The sequence below is a fragment of the Epinephelus fuscoguttatus genome, linkage group LG15 (assembly GCF_011397635.1).
Source record: "Epinephelus fuscoguttatus linkage group LG15, E.fuscoguttatus.final_Chr_v1".
Classification (NCBI taxonomy): Eukaryota; Metazoa; Chordata; class Actinopteri; order Perciformes; family Serranidae; genus Epinephelus; species Epinephelus fuscoguttatus.
This window is the reverse complement of record NC_064766.1, coordinates 3,693,414-3,711,204: the sequence shown is the minus strand read 5'-3', so window position 1 is coordinate 3,711,204 and position 17,791 is coordinate 3,693,414. Positions and strand designations below refer to the sequence as shown.

Below are 17,791 nucleotides of genomic sequence, written 5' to 3'. Positions count from 1 at the left end.
AATTAGATCACCCTGATCCAGATACAAACTTTTCAAGATCACCAAATCTGGATAACCAGTAAATGGGATTATATGTCACAGTCTAGGCTACCAGCTTTGTAAAGACCAACAGGCAGAATAGCTGGTGTGGGGTCACTGTAAGTAGTAAGTTATTTGGAAGTCAGATAAAATGAGGAGCGCAATTGTTAGAAACGACTTTTGACTGTTGTTGTACGTGATATAGAGTTATAAATGAAAGTTAAAATTTAAAGTAATAATCTTGAAGATTTTAATTTACATAAATGTTATACCACTTTCTAATTGAATGAGGTAAGAATGGTGATTGACCCTGTGGCACTCTGATGAAAGCCTCTGCATATTGGGTGTCTGTGGCAACATTCCCAGGAAAAATCAAAAGCAACGCACAGTTATTAATAATCCACTCTAACACTCACCAAAACACACACACACACACACACACACACACACACACACCATCTATGCTGTGGTAACCCTTTCATCTGGCCAGCTGCAGGACTCATAAAACTAGATGACATGAATAAGTTCACCAGCCTGATTTCAAGCCTGTCTGACGACAAACACACTGCAATTACAGCTTGTCACCATAGGAGCCACCAAAGAGAACAAAACGGAGATCTTTAAGCTTGTCCTACTTCATCACGATAACAGTTAAACAAATCAAGTGCCAAATATGAATAAATGTATTGACTATTTTAAAGGTTTTACTGTAGTTTGTTCCTTGTTGAATCCTCTCTCCTACTGGGATCAGGAAAATCCTGATTTTTTTTTGGATAAAACGTATCCTGATCCTACTGAAGAGTTTTGACCAACACATACTGAAGGTTTGATCCAGATCAAAACCAAGAGGGGATTATGTGATTTAATCTGAAATCAGAATCCTTTTTTTCTTTGGAACAATCCATTTTCAAGATTTGATCCAATCTAATCCAAAATCTGATCAGACTGCATCTTAACAACTGGGCTCAGATTTCTTTGAAATATGTATTGAATCTCTGTTTCACAAACATAACAAAACAATATCACAAACATTTGTATTGCAATGAAATACCATAAAGGTGTAGCTGCAGTGTAGGCAGTACAAGTGCTTTCGTCCACATTTAGTGCTTCATCTGCACAGGTACACATGGCCTGTATTCCATTACACCCTCTGTGGATCATTAGCCCAGGCCTACAGAGAGCTCAGACTCTGATCTGACAGACTGAGAAACAATAATGGTCTATAAACTCCAGTCTTACCTGAGGGAGCTGATATTTGCCAAGTGGAATTTGGAAGGTCTGTTGTAGTGCTGCCAGCGAGACACAACATTAGTCCATGCAGTTTGAAAACTAGGTCCAAGTATTTAAGCATAATCCTGGCAGATGCCATCACACTGTATATATACTATTGTAAAGATAATGACAGAATCTGTGTGTTTGCGCCAACTGACCTCAATTTCCCAATTAAATAAGTGTTGTACCTTACTGCAGATACCATCTGTATGCACACTCCAAGATAAGGCAGCATCAACAGATCTTTAAATATTTACAGGTTAAACCTTGTTCAACCTCTGTGTTATGAATAATAAGGAGGTTCAAACTCTACTGGAGGACTAACAAATCTTTCTTTTGTTTTCTTAGGATAAGTTAGATAATTCCTCTCCTACAAATCTATCTGATGAATATCTGATCATCTTAAGCATCAAGGACAAAAGTTTAGTATTTTCCTAAAACTTCAGTATAAATATTTGAAAGATCAGTTCAACAAATGTTATTATAAAGTGCAATTAGAGGTGAGCTCACACAACCCTTAGGTGTTCCTTTAATGGTGAATATGTCTGAATAAGCATGTTCCCCCATGGGTGTCTGGAGCTCTGAGTCAAACTGCCACTCTTACATCACAAGGAAAGAGGTCGATGTCTACGGTGCAGCAATAACCTTACACACATCCAAGCAAACAGCAACCCTGCCTACAGCAATCAAACTGTACAATACAAAACTGATAAAGCAAAAGATAGATAGCTGAATTTCTGGGGGGTTCTTCTGCTGTATAACTTCTGCAGTGTTGTATATTGTTGTTATACATAAAAACAGTGGCATGCAAAAGTTTGGGCACCCCTGGTCAAAATTTCATTGACAGTGAATAGTTTAGTAAACAGAAGATCTACTGATCTCCAAAAGTCATCAAGTTAAAGATGACATATTTCTTTAATATTTTAAGCAACATAACCTTTTTAATTTCAATCTTTTACAACTTCAAAATAACAAAAGAAGAAAAAAGGCCTGAAGCAAAAGTTTGGGCACCCTGCATGGTCAGTGCTCAGTAGCACCCCCGTTGGCAAGTATCACAGCTTCTAAACATTGTATGTAACCAGCTAAGTGTCTTTCAGTTCTTGTTTGGGGGATTTTTTTTATCCATTCTTCCTGCAAAAGGCTTCTAGCTCCGTGAGATTCTTGGGCTGTCTTGCATGCACTGCTCTTTTTTGAGGTCCATCCACAGATTTGATGTTAAGATGTTAAGGTCGTGGGACTGTGAGGGCCATGGCAAAACTTTCAGCTTCAGCCTCTTGAGATAGTTCACTGTGACTTTCAAGGTGTGTTTAGGATCATTGTCCTGTTGTAGAAGTCATCCTCTCTTCATCTTCAGTTGTTTTACAGATGGTGTGATATTTGCTTCCAGAATTTGCTGGAATTTAACTGAATCCATTCTTCCTTCTACCTGTGAAATGTTCCCTGTGCCACTGGCTGCAACACAAGCCCAAAGCATAATCGAACCACCTCCATGTTTAACAGTTGGACAGGTGTTCTTTTTGAGCAATTCTGCACTCTTTGTTCTCCAAACATACCTTTGCTCATTGCATCAAAAAAGTTCTGTTTTAATTGAATCAGTCCACGGGACTTGTTTCCATTTTTTAAACTATGGAAATCATATATAGATATTATTTTAGTTTTTAAAAAAGTTCTGCATTCTTTCAGTTGTTTACTGTGAGCACGAATTTTTATAAACATTTGTTTATAAACATTTATAAACTCAACTCAATTCAGTTCAACACAACGCAACTCAACTCAACTCAACTCAACTCAGAGAAGACAGTTGATGTGGGTGACAATCTGATCAGGATGCCTCATCTACCCCTGAATGTGAAAGTAATCCAGACTGAGAGGAAACACAGGGACAGACATACAATACTGTTCCATCTGACCTGGGGACAGTTTGAGATCCTCTGGGAGGAGTCAGTGGACTTGATGAGGGAATAGGTCCTCTTCCTGTAAGCCAGACCCTGCTTATTGTTGAAAAGTAGTTGGATGAATTGGTAGGAGGCAGCTTGTTGAGTTTCCACATTGCCTTCAATGAGGATACAATATGTATCAAGTATTACTTTTCTCAGTTGTTGGCAGGCCCAAATGGAATCTGCAGATTTTAATTCTTTCCAGCCGCGATCCAAAATGAAAGTCTGCGAGATTTTTTTTTCCTCATAATGTGATAGACAATTTTATTTCATGATGACAATTGCTTTTAAACAAAAATAGCCTCACACGAAACATTAAAACCTAAAATGACCTCAGGCAGGGTAAAATAACTACTTAACAGATATTAGTAGAAACTTTGAATCGGAAATTTGATTTAATCATGAATACTTAAGAAAGCATGTAAACATTTGTTGGAAAAGTCAATCAACAAAATGTGGGACACATGGCCATTAAAATGGATGGTTCAACATGGAGCAGAGAGAACAACAATAAATTTGTTCTATTAACAGTAAATCATATTTTTGACATTTCTTCTCACTACACCACTAACTCTGATTTTAATGCTAACTGAATACAACACACGCTTGTCACACACATCCACAAGGAGGTGGAGGAGACAGTAACAACATTCTGCGTTTTACAAGCAGCAGTTCTCCTAAAAATCTGCAGAAAATCTGGTTATCAGGGAAAAGTTGAGTTCATGGAGCATCATTATGCTGCTTGACCCAAAAAACCCCCAAAGAACTCTTCTCTCACATTCTCACATTTACCTCATCATTAGTTCTTCCACTGAACAACCATCAAAGAACCCCAAAGACTCATGGGAGCAGGAATTGGGAACCATATCAGTGGGTGACCAGTGGCAGCATATTTTATGACTAATCCACTCTCTCTCCATCTGTGCTTGGCAGGACCCACTACAGTGTTGTAGTGATTGTGCACAAATCTTCAACACACTTAATACAGCGTATAATACTGCTATTATCTGTGGCACTCTGCTGGCCTTGTTCGGAGTCCCTATACAGCCCAATATGTCTAAAGGCATGCAACCTGTTCTCACTTTTACTACCTTATTGGCAAGGCAACTTGTTCTTCTTAAATAAAAGTATGTTGAACCTCCAACTCACAAAAGGTGGATGAGGGACATTTTATTGTCCATTAGACTGGAGAAACTTAGATTTTTACCTTGAGGGTTCTTCTGAAAGGACTTGGAGACCTCTCCTAAGCCAGATTTCTCCTTAGTCATCAGTTCAAGGTCCACACAGTTTAACTTATTTAGCGTCCTACATGTGTTTGTCCATGTCATTGAGCTAGTTTGCTGTCTCTGTTGTGTAGCTCTCTGTTGGTTATTTTTTATTTTCTATGTTTTGACAAACTTGCCACGTTTGCAAGTCACTTGCAGTCCATTCAGAATGGACCCGCGACCCACTTTTGGACCGCAACCCACCAGTTGGAAACTACTGTCCTAAAACATATTGCATCTATGACCCCGTTGCCTGGTTGTGGAAACTAAACCTCCTCTTTTGTTTATTTGTTTTGTTGTTTGTGTTTTTTATTTTTTAATGATTTAATTTATTCATTATTTCCTTTCTTTATGATGGTAGTGTATTGCTAAATTCGCTGATCGCTGAACATAACATTCCTACACATGTTCAGGTTCCAGTGCACGTGTCGCCAGCACCAGCGCAAACGGGCCTGACTGTGAAGGGCATATATACAAGCAGATGTGTATAAAGGGGTGTGTCCTTTATTTTGTATTGAGTTGATCCTCGATTCAATAAATATAACTTTAAAAAAAAGATTATCTGGGGGGCTTTTTGTCTTCAATGACAGGGCAGTTTGAAGTGTAAAGGGGGGAGAAAGAAAGAGGGGAAGACATGCAGCAAAGGGCCAGGGGCTGGAATCAAACCTATGGCTGGTACATGGGTCGCCTGCTCCGCTCAGTGAGCAACTGGGAACCTCTCCTACAATCCTCTCTTGATCAATGTCTCTCCATGCTCCTTTTGAAAATTTCTTTTACAAAGTCAGTTTGCTTTCTTTCCCTTTCCTTTCTTTTATTCTTTTCAGCGTTGATTTCCCTTTCTTGGTGAATGACATTACAGTGTACGTTAGTGCTCCAGCAGCATCATCAGTCACACTCTCCAGCAGCCTCTAGCTGCATTTACTGTATAGGCAAATCCTAGTGCAGGGATGGACTGACCCATTTTGCACCTTTCAGGGGGGTGAGAGACGTTCCACTATTTTTTATGCAAACTTAAGTCTTTCAACTGATTTATGCAGCCATGTTGAAATTCTGGTACTGTAATGATGAACATCAGAACTATATCCAATTTGATTAGCAAGATCTATAGGGTACTGGCTGTAGATAATATTTCAAATAAATAACAATAAACTGCTAGAAAACCTATTGATAACATTAGGCCATCTGAGGTGAGAATGCATGTGGTCAAATCATTAATGTTATTGAATACATCTGTGCTTTTCCTACTATGACATGTCAGAATGTCTGCCTTAAAAGAGGTCTATCCCCCCACCTGGACTCTAGTTTCTGACGGCAGCAGGCATACAAAACCAAAGCATTTCAGGGTAAATTAAGGGAATGTCAATTCGTTAAATGGTGGGCATTTTTTTACAGTGGCATTTTATGTTATCACCAGATTTATTTGTATTATATTTAGTTATAATTTCACATGTACATAGTCAATTTGATCAGTTTCTTACAAAGTAGTTTGAACTTCTTCCAGATAGCTTTAGTTAACCAAACTAACCTTGATAGCTGGAGGCTTGTAGAGTTATGCTTTTAAAAGTAACTTCCCCAGCACTGTCTCTTTGTGGAAAGCCACGAATGTACCATCGTAGTCATCCCTCAGTTTTAAAGGCACTTTTAGAGTCTGGAATTTAGAGGAGAGGGGACAGAGCCTGAGAGGAAGTTGTAACTGCTCTGGAATTGGAAAGCTGTAGGGCTGTGGCTTTTTTTCAGTATCTTCTAATAATGATACTGTGAGCATCTTGCTTCTTGTAACTTTCTTTGATACATGCTCTAATCAAGTTCAAACAAACAAAACATTATTTAGGCCTTAAGGGTAACTTCTGACTTTTTCAACATGGACCCTGTTTTCGCACGTTTGTGTCCAAGTGACTACTGGGAGCAACAATTTTTGAAACTGGTTCAGTACTGAGTGAGACAGCAGCAGATAAACAGGCTGCAATGTAATCACTTGGGGCAATTGCGCATCCTCAGTGTATGTCCAGTTGTTTTTGCCACTGACAGGCTCAGATTGTTATTTGAAGTGTCTCACAACATTATGAAAAGGATCCTTACAGAAAAAGACATTTGTGTTAGGCAGTTAGATCCTTTTGTTTGACCTGAAACACCCCCAAAATCACCACTGCCAAACCCACTAGACTCCATTTAAATAAACTGTAATTTTAGTGTGTATAAAGCCAGCATATTTTCACATCTACGTATCTGGGTGAATTAAGATTTTATTTCAGCCAAACCAGAGTTGGTGGTTGATGGAATGGTGGAAAATGAACCAAGATGGCTGTTATGAGTTATATTTTGTTTTTGTGGACTTTGAATGATATCAGTTTTATAATGATAAAATTATTGTTTATTTAAATGGAGTCTGGTGGGTTTGATGACGGCCATTTCTGGGCTGTTTCTGGTTAAACAAAAAGGATCTCACTTTTTAAAAAAATGGTCTATCTCAGCAGGGATCCTTTCCATAATGTTGTCAGATGCTTTGAATAACAATCTGACTCTGTCAGGGGCAAAACCAATCACTTTTAGTGGATATAAATTGATGAAGCACAATTGCCCCAAGTGGTTACACTGCAGTCCGATTTGCTGCTGCCAGTTGCAGCAGTCTCACTCAATACTGGACTAATTTGCCATTAGCCACTTCTAGACACAAAAACATGAGAAAAGGTTTAGGGTTAGGGTTAAATGGGTCCAGGTTGAAAAATACCAAAGTTACCCTTTAACATATATTTCCTGGTTATAGAGACATACAAAACAAACAAACAAACAAAAAAAAGTTAGAAAACACTTGAAAACAGTTGAAAACTATGGTTGGGAACTATATAAAATGGCATAGATACAGCCAGTAGATGGCACTAGAGGGCGAAGTCAAAAGTTTCACACAACAACAAACAAAGCAACAGTGGAGGAGGTCATAATATTGTACCTTTCAGTGGAGGCAGCATTGTAGACAATGGTAGTCTGTGCAGCAATTATACACATACACAAACATGCGGATGGACAATTCTTTTCACTATGTTACCGATTCATTACATTCCGCCATCATTTAAATTTCTTCACCATCTCCATCTTCCATAATCCTATCTGTTTTGAACTACACTACACTGCCTCAGTTTCGTTTCTTATCCATAAACTATCAGAGAACATGCAGAAATATGGATAATATGAATGCAGAGTACAGACGACATCGTCTGTCTCGGTCTTCATGTCTAACATCGAGCATAAATGACATAACATTATCATGTTTGTTTGGAAAACATGTTTTTAGTATAAGACAGTTGATTTGTTGGTGATCCTTGTGAGTTGTAATGGAGCCAATTTTGTAATGTTACTTTTGTTAAATGTTGCTGTTGTTCCTGGTTTCATAACCTATGAGAAGAGGAAAAGTTCCCTAGCTAGTAGGCTAATTTATACAATGTAAAATAGCATAGGCTTGTGCTAATAACGTTAGCATGTTGTATTTGTGGGGAAAATGTGTTCGGATAAAGACAGGTGTTTGTCTATGAATGTTGCGAGTTGTAGTGAAGCCACTTTGTGTAGCTACTTGTGTTTGAAATTGTCTCTTTAAAGCCTATGTGTGTTTTGGGTGTGTTTTGAATCAACTAAACTTAACAGCACTAGTGTAGTGACTAGTGTTTTGGAAAAAGACACACCACAGCACAAGTATAAATGCTCACAACAGCATAGGCGATGTGTGTAGGCTACGGCATAGAGTTTGCTGCAAGAGTATAACTCCTGTTAAACAGTTAAACTGTTTTTGTGTCCTGGATTTTTTGGGCGGGGCTAAAAGACTGCTTGATGGTGCAATGGAGCAAACTTGGGATAAGCCCCGCCCATACACATTATAAGACCTAGAACCACCGAGTTTTTCTGTCGTTTGAAATAATAATAATAATAAGACTGAGAAGAATAATGCTGATTTTCAGGCAGGTCACTGTCCCCTGTCTCTGAATCTGATTCTGGCTCTGGAAGTTAATGTCTAGCTGTACAAGCCCATCTGCTAGATGGAGCATCCATTGTAGTGTTACAATTAAAAGAGGCTGCAGCTTTCCTGAAAGTGGGCGTGGCTACAGCGCATTCAGTGGACACGCCCCAGCATCTCAGAGCAGAGAATACTGCTTATTTTAAATTATTTTGAACTTGGCGAGTTTTTAATCATTAAAATTTGGCTTGGTGCATAGTAACATATTTTTCTGTGGTGTGACAAACTTATTACACATATTTATTTTTGCTTTACACGGACTTAAAAACAGATGTATTATTAATGTGTTGAAATGAATAGAGCTTGGCTGTAAGCAGGAGTTCAGGTGGAAAGAAGCTGTTGATATAGAGCTGTCCTTGGTGCTGAATGCCTCAATCCAATTAGCGCTCTCTCTCGCTCTCTCTCTCTCTCTCTCTCTCTCTCTCTCTCTCTTGCCCAGCTGCTTCACACTCCTCTTTCTCTATCTGCTGTGTGTTTCCCCATGGCTCTCCGCGCTGCGTTTCCCGGGACATTTCCTCTCCTGCGCTGATAGATTTATTAATTCATTTCTTTTCTTTTTTTTTTTTTCTTTTTGCCAAAATGTGGATCTCCAGCGGTCTCTATGCTCTTGCAGGCTTCAGGAATCAGCGGCCGGAGGGGAGACGGAGCAGCTGGGATAACTAACTGGGTGCTATGGTGGGACCTCCTGGAAGGGGCAAGAGTTCGGCTTTTCCGAAATATCAGCAATTTCCACAAAGGTGGGTCACATGGACATTCTTTTACTTTACACCTTTAATGTATTATTATTATTATTATTATTTTAATATATATATGTATATATATATATATATATATATATATATATATATATGAATAACAGTGGCAGGCTGCTATTGGTGACGTTAATTGGATGAAATGGAATAGAACCGAGGCGACTTGGATTTGTGCTGGTTCACATATACTTTGTATCCACTTTTTGTGGAGCTGTACTTTTTAAACTTGCTGTGGGCTCAGATGCATAATCACGGGTTATTAAGCCTGAGTCTCCTTAATCTCTTGACAACGAATGGGACGCTCTCACTTTGGACTTTTATTCTATGTTGTGCAGGAATCAACTGTCTCTGCATTTGGTCTGCTTTAAAAAAGAAAGTGGTGGGGGGGCAAAAACCAGACAGCCATGCAATCTACAATACACATAATAGTTTTTTAAAACAGCTAAGTGAATCGTGGTTTAAGGAAGCAGAGACATAAACTGTAGAGTCAGTTTATTAATGTAGATGTTTGTGTTGCAGAAATGAACTGTCTTTTATTCTGGAGGGGGAGGACTGGATAAGACCCATTTTTAGTGGTGATGTAGCAGCTTGGTTCCTGACGTAGCCGTGTGTCCTATGAGTGTCCCAGGAGAAGATAGACAGTCTATAATTAACTAAGGCAGACTTGAGCCAGGGGAGACGAAGCCTAATGCCACTACTGGGATTTGTGGAACTCCATTACACAATCAGATAAAGGTCCCGCAGTCAGAGGACTTCTAATGGCAACATAAGCCTTTATAGTCCAACAGCAGAAAGGCTTCCGAGTATAAAAAAAAAAATGCAGTTTGGATTCCATCCATTATCTGAGAGTGGATTCCCATTGGTATTCATTGCATAAGAAAACCTGTTTGAGGATATACAATTTCAGTATTCAGCGATTTAATTAGATGATTCTTTGTAATTAAAAATGTCAAAGTTTCCTGTTTTTTTATGAGTCTCCAGGGTTTAATATCAGGGCTAACACATCACAATGTAATATTTCCCAGTGGAGATACTCAGATTTGCCATTTTGATTTGGTGTTGTGTGTCTGCAACTCACTGAACCAAAAATAATTTACTGTCTGACAGCCTGTAAGTTACAGTTAATTCCAACAGCAGTCCCTATCTAATAAGGAAAACAAACCATAGATAGATAGATAGATAGATAGATAGATAGATAGATAGATAGATAGATAGATATTGACCTGTAATTTACAGTATGTGCCAGCCAAGTACAGTTTGGCAGGAAAGTTCTTGCATATGCAGACAAACAGTGTATGATATGACTCTAAAGTGCAATATAAAGATGTGGCATCCATAGCTGCTGCAGTTCCAATCTCTGAACATGCAGTCTGTGCTCTCACATTTGACCGATCCAGTCCACCCACTCCCTAGCTCTGCCCTTTGTAAGCATTCAGTGGGCATGGCCTGATTAACCCGTAAGGGGGCCCAAGGGCAAAAATGAGCTGCTTGGTCCCCATGACCCCTTCTTCCTCCATCTTCTTCTCTACATTGTCTAGTGAGAGGCAGTATAGCAGCTGAGATGATTAAAGCCTTAAAGGTACAGTTGGGAATTTTTATGAAAATAACTTCTTGTTATATTTCCTCAAACTGTCATGATTATTCACACAGAGGTACATGAGACAGATAGTCAGTAAAAAAATCATGTTGCTCCTCCTACTCTGTGTGCTTTTAATGACATTTGCAGCATTTAGCAAACCTTAATCAAGATTTTGTTAATGCATTGCCTATTTCTCAGTTTTTTTCAGAGACATATTTTAGTGTACACTTTAGCTGTAAAATTAGAAATTTGGTCCGGCTGGTGAGCATTGCTTAGTTTTAGGGTTGCAGTGATATACTGGTTTTACAGTATGCTGTGATAACAAAGTTGATCTACGATGCAACCGGATAAATAATCTCAGTTTCAGTTATAGTAATAAAATGTTTGTTTTAGCAACAATAACCCCTCTGTTATTCTGACTGATAATAATATAAATTGTGTAATATCATGATACCGTTAAACTGCTGCAACTGCATGAGATTTTCTGAGACCATTATCGTACCATGAAACTCATACAGTTGCAGCCCTCCTTAGTTTTCAGCTTGACTGTATTCAACATGGTGGCTGAGTCAGAAACTTTCTCATTTTACAGCTAAACAGTAAACTAAAATGTGTTTCTGAAAACATTTCAGGTGAGAAGTAGGCAATGCAATAACAGACTCTGGATTCACATTTGATCAGCACTTCCTACACTGTAAAATATTTGTATATTTAGAGTAAATTACTGGCTACTAGCCGTATCACTTTCCTGGGAAATTACTGTATTATTTTTACAGCAAATTATTGTGAAAGGAGAGCTGTATACTGTCATTCACAGTAGTTATGCCTGCATATTACTGTGATGTAGCAGTATGCTTCTGTAAAAATATTACATTTAGTAGTAACCTCACAGTTAAAGCCTATTACATTACTGTGATAAAACACTATGTTCCTGTAAAATTACTGTATTTAACTATAAATTCACAGTTTATGTCACAGTTATGTACACTGGATTACTTGGATTACTGTGATACTGTGATTACTGTGTAAATTAGTAGCCTATATTTACCTGCATGAATTTCACAATAAAATTCTGAATACAGTTAAACATCACAGTTCTAGCCTTTAAGGTAATAATAATGTTATTACCATGGCTCTGATTGGTTGTTTTCGTTCACATGTGGTAATGGCATTATAAGCAATACCAGGAAGCAGAGGACTATCTGTCTCATTTTATACTGTGTGGAAGTAGTGACTGTTTCAGCAAATATGACAATGAGTTATTTTGTTATAAAAGCAGCTTTAAGGTGGGCCCTGCTTTATTATGTGATGCTGACACCCTGTCCTGTAGAGATGCACTGTGTTGCAATCAAGACATTCTGTTAATTCAGTTTTGTGGTTATATTTCATGTTCCTAGTAAATGTGCATCAGCACATTGCATTGAAAAGATTTATTGTAGGGTTGGTATTGTGATTTCCAGCTTCTCATGTCCAAGTGTCCCTGAACAAGACATAGAACCATAAATTGCTCAGATTTAGTTGTTTTTCACTTTAGGCAAGATGAGTCTATGGCTGAGGATTAGCAAGGGCCAGGATCTCATTTGGTCCTCGGGGCCCCTGAAGGTAATCCTGCAACAGTGACACTGTGATTGTATAACTCATTATCTTGACAGCTGTTTGATAGCTGCACATCTTATGGTCATCGAAGAGGCTCCAGAGGTAATTTAAAAGAATGGTATGATATGATTTACTTCCACTCAGACTTGAATAATATATGATGTCTTGTTTTTGCAGCCATGGATCTAACCAGGAGTCTAGTGGTGTGAACACAGCCAGGTGAGCGTGGTGGGTCTGGGCAACTTTCCCCCAACTGACCACCATCATCATCTCTTTGAGCCTCACAGGCTCCAGACACTCACACACACCACTGCAACCTGTTTGAGGAAACCCACTCCGACAGTAAGACAGCAGCACACGCAGCGCAACCATGACAGACAGAGTAACCTTCAGCACACCCAAAGTCACCCCGCGGCCCGCCGCAGGTCCAGTGCTCCCCCCTGAGCCCATTGACATCATCCGCATTAAGGCCCGCTCTCGGCGGGTCAGGCTTAATGTTGGAGGTCTCACACATGAAGTCCTGTGGAGAACGCTGGACCGGCTGCCCAGAACCCGTCTGGGACGGCTAAGAGACTGCAACACCCACGAGTCACTGTTGGAGATCTGTGATGACTACAGCCTCAGTGAGAATGAGTACTTCTTTGACCGGCACCCAGTGGCCTTCTCCTCCATCCTCAACTTCTACAGAACTGGGAAGCTGCACATGATGGAGGAGATGTGCGCCCTCTCTTTTGGCCAGGAGCTGGACTACTGGGGAATCGATGAGATCTACCTGGAGTCGTGCTGCCAGGCACGGTACCACCAGAAGAAGGAACAGATGAATGAGGAGCTGAGGAGGGAGGCAGAGACGCTGAGGGAGAAGGACGGGGACGAGGCCGAGCACGGCTGCTGTCCTGACAAGAGACAGAAGCTGTGGGATCTGCTGGAGAAACCCAGCTCATCTGTGGCTGCAAAGGTAACAACAGCTGCACACACACTACACTGACATATTGGTAAAGGAAAATTACACTCTAAAAATGAACCCTAGTTTATCATCCTTTGGCATTAAAGTGTCCAGGCTAAAATAAAAGCATTTTCTAGTTCATAGTTCCTCACCATGGAATGATAAACAGACAAAGTCAGTTTGTTGTTTATTGAGAGGAGCTCCTTACATAGTGACAGTCTAAAGATGAGGTGGTCATGGTTCAGTATGTGAAAAAAGTTGTATAATGTCTTCTGTGTCTCGGGAGGAGCTTGGGTCAAGCCTGAGAAAATAAAATGTGTTGTCATCAGGGTTGTCTGACCTCAGGCTTGGAGACAAATGTATTATGTTAGTTGCATTATGGGAATTTAGAATCCATGTTGATTTTTTTGAAGCTTGATCTATACCAGAAACTAAAAGTCAGAATATCTCTTCCTTTGCTGCACAGATTCCCCCTCTTTTTTAAAGAGAAGAAAACTTTTTTCTTCCTTTATTCTGATGAAGGAAGGAGACACAAAAAGACAAGACACAGAACAAAGTGCGACTCCTTATCTTGACTCGAACCAGCTACTGTAAAATTGCTGTTACATCTTGTTACCAAGACATGACTATTCTTCGTTTTTACTCTGTCTCTTGTGAGTGCCTTAGGTTTATGAATATATATATATATATATATATATATATGTATATGAATTCAGTGGTGTTTAAATTTCAATAATTTAGTATTCAGTGGCTGTTAAGTTTGAAATAATTTTGGCTCTCATTTGCTTCCATACACCACTTTTTCCCACTGTCATTTTTAAAACAAATAACAGCAGGAGCAGTAATCAGGGCCCCCCTTTAACTTGGATGGAATTAATTGCATAAATAAGTTCCAACACAACACAGACTCAGTCATTCCCCACTAATAAGCAGGATTTAGTTGTTTTTGCATGTTGGACCCACAGTGTAGATCTGTAAACTGTAAAAAGTAGTAGTGTTAAGTCCCAGTCACTCCTGGATTGTGACCTCAGTTCTGTTTCCTGGTGCTCTGCTCTGCCTGCCTTTATACTTCGCCTCGTGCAGCTCCATGAAGAGGCATCAGAGGCCATTAGGGAGCTATCAGGACCATAATCCTCCTTCACCTGCAAAGTACAGACACTGAGGGGAGGAGGATGAGGGATTACCGTGGCATTTTCTCCTGTGCTCTGTCCTGGTGCTCACTAGTGGATAGGTGGTGGGGATTTTATATTTAAAGGGTCAAGTCACCCAAATTGCAACACAAATGAATACAACATTTAAAAAAAAAAAAAAGAAAGAAAGAAATCCTACTAACTATGTGTTGAAGTCCCTAATATCTTTCTCTTGGGAGATCAAAACCCAAAGCTGGGTTCCACGGAGGAAGTACCAATGGCTGTCTTGCCTTTATCAGTTATACTCAGTTATAATAAGAGAGTCTGATGCATCAGTAACAAGCTCTTACACAAATCTATTCTTTATTACACCACAGTTTATACATAGAGTTTAACAGAAGATAAGAGGTTGAGTGTTGCTGATAATCCCACCCACACTTAAAGGAGCTATATGTAAGAAATATAAAGCAAATAGTCATAAAATCCTCCTAATATGTCACAGAGACTAAGGAATAATTTTCATATAACATAACAACAATAGTACAGCCAGAATATTCACCTTTAAAAAAAATTTTTACGGTCCGCAAATCATGTTTATATTTTGAATTTGTGTTTTGGCCTGTTGTGCCACCCACCGCCATCTACCAGTCACGCAGTCAGTAGAGTCTCAGCATCAGTTACAGTTACGACTGAGCTACAGCAGCACAGCAAGCAGCATTAGCAGTGTCCCAGTACATAGCATTAGCGGCAGTAACCGTTTTGGCCACATTCTTACATACAGCGCATTTAAGGCTTTATGACATGCCAGCTTTCAATTGTGCGTTTAGACATAGGTGTGTGTGCTCATACAAAATGCACAACTTTTGTATCAAATCCTGCAGAAAAGAAGGAACTGGATTTTGTTACTTATAAATTTTTCTTTTCAAAATTACTGTGAAATCTTTAGTTTCCATTGTTTGGGGTAGGTTAATGTGTTTTATGAGGGTAAAGACTTGCTCAGGTTTCTGCTGGTCATGGCAGAGTCTGTGTGGTCCAATTCTTCTTCTTTTTTTCATCTAATGAAAAACTAACATAATACATTTCTGTACAGATGAGCATGTTTACTACAAGCTGCTGCACTTAGTCTGTCAAATGAAGAAGCTTTGTATAGCAGTACACATTAAGCTTAAACACAATCATTTGACAGTTTGTTTCCCACAGTGAGCTTACTGAGCTGGTTTTATTGTCTGCAGCAGAGCAGACAGACAGCAGATAGACAGTTCCTAAACACACAATCCAAGCAGAGCATTAGTCCAGTACTAATGATGTGACAGCAGTGGGCATTTGTAATAATAATTTTCATACACTACTGATGGTAAATCTTTATCAGAACCAGCTTTAATGGCCATGTCAGTGTGTACACACACACATGGAATTTGACTCTGGTGTTTTGGTAGTTGGATGTGCAGCCTACTTATATCTATATTGAGAGTGGTGATATTTACATGTTAAAAATAGTGTGTATAAACTGTAAAAGATATGGCATTTACAGGCACACTGAAGTCCAGTTAATATTTGGTGTTACAGGGATTTTTACAGCAAACGAAGGGTGTTAACCGTTTGTTAGACTGATGCCACGTGGAAAGAAATTGCTCTTGTGCCTGGTAATTTGGGCCTACCAGAGGGTAGGAGTTGAAACAGGTTGTGTCTGGTGGAGAAGGGTCTGCAGCAAGATTACCTTCCTGTTTCCTTACTCTGGAAATGCACAAGTCTTGGATGGAGGGCAGGCTGGCACCAATTATTTTTTCTAGAGTTCTGACTGTCCGCTGTAGTCTGCTTCTCCTCTGTTTGGTAGCAGATCCAAACCACACTGTGATGTATGTGCAGAAAACAGACAGGATTATTGCTAGGGATACCCCATTCAGAATACCCTAAAGCACAGCTAGTGCGATGGAAACTGACACTTATTCTACCCAAAATTGCTCATTATTATTATTCAAGGAAAACAGCCATGATAGAAATGTCTTTGCATCAAACTTTATGTTTCCCATTTTCAAAATTCACGTTATTCCTATGCTCTAACACAGTCCAGAAATATTTGTAATAATGAATAACTCTCTCCTAAATCCAAAAACTAGAGCGCTAAAACTCAAATCTGTGATGTCATAGAGAATAAATTCTGGAGCTGCTCCATAGAATATGAATGGTGAATGGCAGTGAAGTTCTAGATGACACTGAGAGCACCCACACTGTAAAAAGAAGGTATTTGTTTTAACTTAAAATCATTAGTGTCTTGGTTGCCTTAAAATTTTCAAGTTGACTGAACAAATTGAGATAGTTTTGTAATGATTCAATTTTCCTTCTCAAATTCAGATCAAAAATTAAGGCAGCCCGCATACTTACTTTTTAAGTTAAAACAAATAGTTTCTTTTTACAGTGTGAGGGAATGTTCTGAGTATATGGGAATGTTTCTGTTTCAGACCTGAGAACACTACAATAGATTTAAGCTCATTTGTATTAAAAGTGTTGGGGGAGGGTTTCCTGCAGCTGGGGATGTCCTGCAGGTTCCTTCACAATGATGGTCGTTGGCTGAAACCAGTGTTTGGGCTTTTCAGGGTAACTCCTCTTCATTACTTTGATCTCTTTTGTCAATGTGTTTTTGGCCTGGTTGTAAAGTAGTCTGTCCCCAGTTCTGCAGGCCTCCTCCTTAGCTTGACAGAGCTGTCTGAAGGTTTTTGCCGGCACACATCCTCACAAAAACTGATGTAAGATGTCACAGTGTCAGAGAGTTCATCCTGTCCTGTAGCTGCACTGTAACACTTGAGTCAGTGCAGTGAAAGCAGGCCTATAAGTCCAGCTTTGCCTTGTTGGTCCATCTCCTCACAGTCTTTACCACAGGCTTAACAGATTTTAGTTTCTGCCTGTAAGTCAGAAGAAGATGAACCAGACAGTGATCAGAGAGTCCCAAGGCTGCACAGAGAACAGAACAATGGGCATCCTTTATTATGGTGCAGCAGTGGTACAGTGTGTTATGGTCCCAATTGGGACGTTTGATACGTTGTCTGTATTTTTTATTATTTTTGTCTGGATTTTTTTAGAGGAGAGGAGAGAAGAGTTACCTGTAGTAAGATGACACTCGTCAGTGTCAAAGTGTGTTCCTTATGAGGGGCAAACAATGAGTGGAGGTCAGCAAGGTTGACATGTCTCTGAGCGTGATGTCATAGACCAACAATTTGTTATTTTGTTGGCAGAACCTCATGTAAAGAAAAGTGTTCAGCAGTGTAAATTAGCTGGGGCAAAGGGACACATACACAGAA

General features: G+C 39.4%; 1 protein-coding gene across 1 annotated transcript in view; it reads left to right on the top strand.

Annotated features, from left to right (window-relative positions):
* The first annotated feature begins 9,177 nt into the window (after nt 1–9,177).
* LOC125902788 (potassium voltage-gated channel subfamily B member 2-like) overlaps nt 9,178–17,791 on the top strand; it is a 35,339-nt gene continuing 26,725 nt past the window's right edge. Inside the window, exons 1-2 of the mRNA XM_049599387.1 lie at nt 9,178–9,232; nt 12,600–13,377. Of these exons, the coding sequence (XP_049455344.1) occupies nt 12,793–13,377 (585 nt within the window). The 5' untranslated portion in view covers nt 9,178–9,232; nt 12,600–12,792. The remainder of the gene's footprint in view (nt 9,233–12,599; nt 13,378–17,791) is intronic.